Raw genomic sequence first — 1295 nt, 5'->3', positions numbered from 1 at the left:
AGTGATGTTATAAGTGTTTAAATATCATTCAGCAATGTTATTTTTTGACTATTACCAGGTTGAAGAAAATGAAAATTTCTGTACGCCCTGAAAAAGATTCCCCATTTCATATTCTTTATTCCTATTACATGTATTCATATTGATGCAAATTATATACTTCACTATAGTTGACATGTACATAGCCAGACATGTACTGAAAAGGTGTTATTTCCGTTTTTCTTCCATTTGAAAATTTGAAATTCGCTTCGCGCCCGAATAACTCAGCTCCCCCGGCATGGTCGCTTCGTTCTCTCAATTGGGCCCCCCCACTTTGAAAACCGTGGCGCCGCCCCTGGATATAATGCAAATGGCTGCATGCAGCATACCTGGAGCTATGAAGCGGTGAAATTCCCTCATAATGCCCTTCTCAAGACTATACTCGACGCAGGCCACCTCTCCCGGAACATAATGGCCCTCTTCTGTCTTGCACAGAGTCTGCCAATTCATCAGGTAGAACTTCTGCCTGGCTACCACTGAAAAGCACAGTCAGCTCTATGTAGAAAAATTTAAACTACGCATGTGTACTCATCCACACGTGCACTCATCACAAACATGCTTTTACGTACACACAGGAACACACTCATGCTCACACACATGAATGCTAGGAGTCTTAATCGAAAATGTTATGAAACGCATTATTTACTGATTGTCTGTGTGTGCGTGTCTTACTCGGTTTACTTGTCCATTCTGACTGGACCAGCTCTCTTTCACGCTTATTTCGCTCCATTTTCTGTTCTTCTGTTTCACCTGTATCCTACAAGCAAATAACATGTGACTGTCATGAATCAATTACACTTACAGTTGATATCAGGCTGTACGGAATTTACATATGTCAGCACAATCTTAGGAAATGCATCAACTTGCTACCTGCACTGGCATATGCAGCCATTAAGGTATGTCATACTTAGCCATTGCAGTATGCCAGTATCTATCAGTGAATTACCCTTCCTTGATCTCCAGGTGACCAGAATCTTTCTTTCTACTATTTGCAGCTATAACAGCATAACTGATGTAACATTTTAGTGCAAATGTTCAGCAGGAACTACAAGCAAACTCTTTTAAGGTAGCTAGTGGGGGTTAAAAATATTTTCTTTAATAATGAATATAAGTACTTTAATAATGAATATAAGTACTTTAATAATGAATATAAGTACTTTAATAATGAATATAATACTTTAATAATGAATATAAGTACTTTAATAATGAATATAAGTACTTTAATAATGAATATAAGTACTTTAATAATGAATATAAGT

The 1295-nt window shown here is 37.2% G+C and overlaps 1 protein-coding gene across 4 annotated transcripts in view; it reads right to left on the bottom strand.

Annotated features, from left to right (window-relative positions):
* The window catches only part of LOC106812505 (protein maelstrom homolog), a 22783-nt gene that overhangs the window by 10702 nt on the left and 10786 nt on the right, over nt 1-1295 (bottom strand). For all 4 annotated transcript variants that reach the window (XM_014816397.1, XM_014816395.1, XM_014816394.1 and 1 more), the window contains exons 5-6: nt 709-793; nt 366-512 (exon numbers count right to left, since the gene is read on the bottom strand). In XM_014816397.1, the coding sequence (XP_014671883.1) occupies nt 366-512; nt 709-793 (232 nt within the window). The remainder of the gene's footprint in view (nt 1-365; nt 513-708; nt 794-1295) is intronic.

Source organism: Priapulus caudatus, unplaced genomic scaffold (genome assembly GCF_000485595.1).
Source record: "Priapulus caudatus unplaced genomic scaffold, Priapulus_caudatus-5.0.1 Scaffold655, whole genome shotgun sequence".
NCBI classification, from domain to species: Eukaryota; Metazoa; Priapulida; class Priapulimorpha; order Priapulimorphida; family Priapulidae; genus Priapulus; species Priapulus caudatus.
The sequence above is the reverse complement of the archived record's forward strand: the minus strand, read 5'-3'. Positions and strand labels throughout refer to the sequence as shown.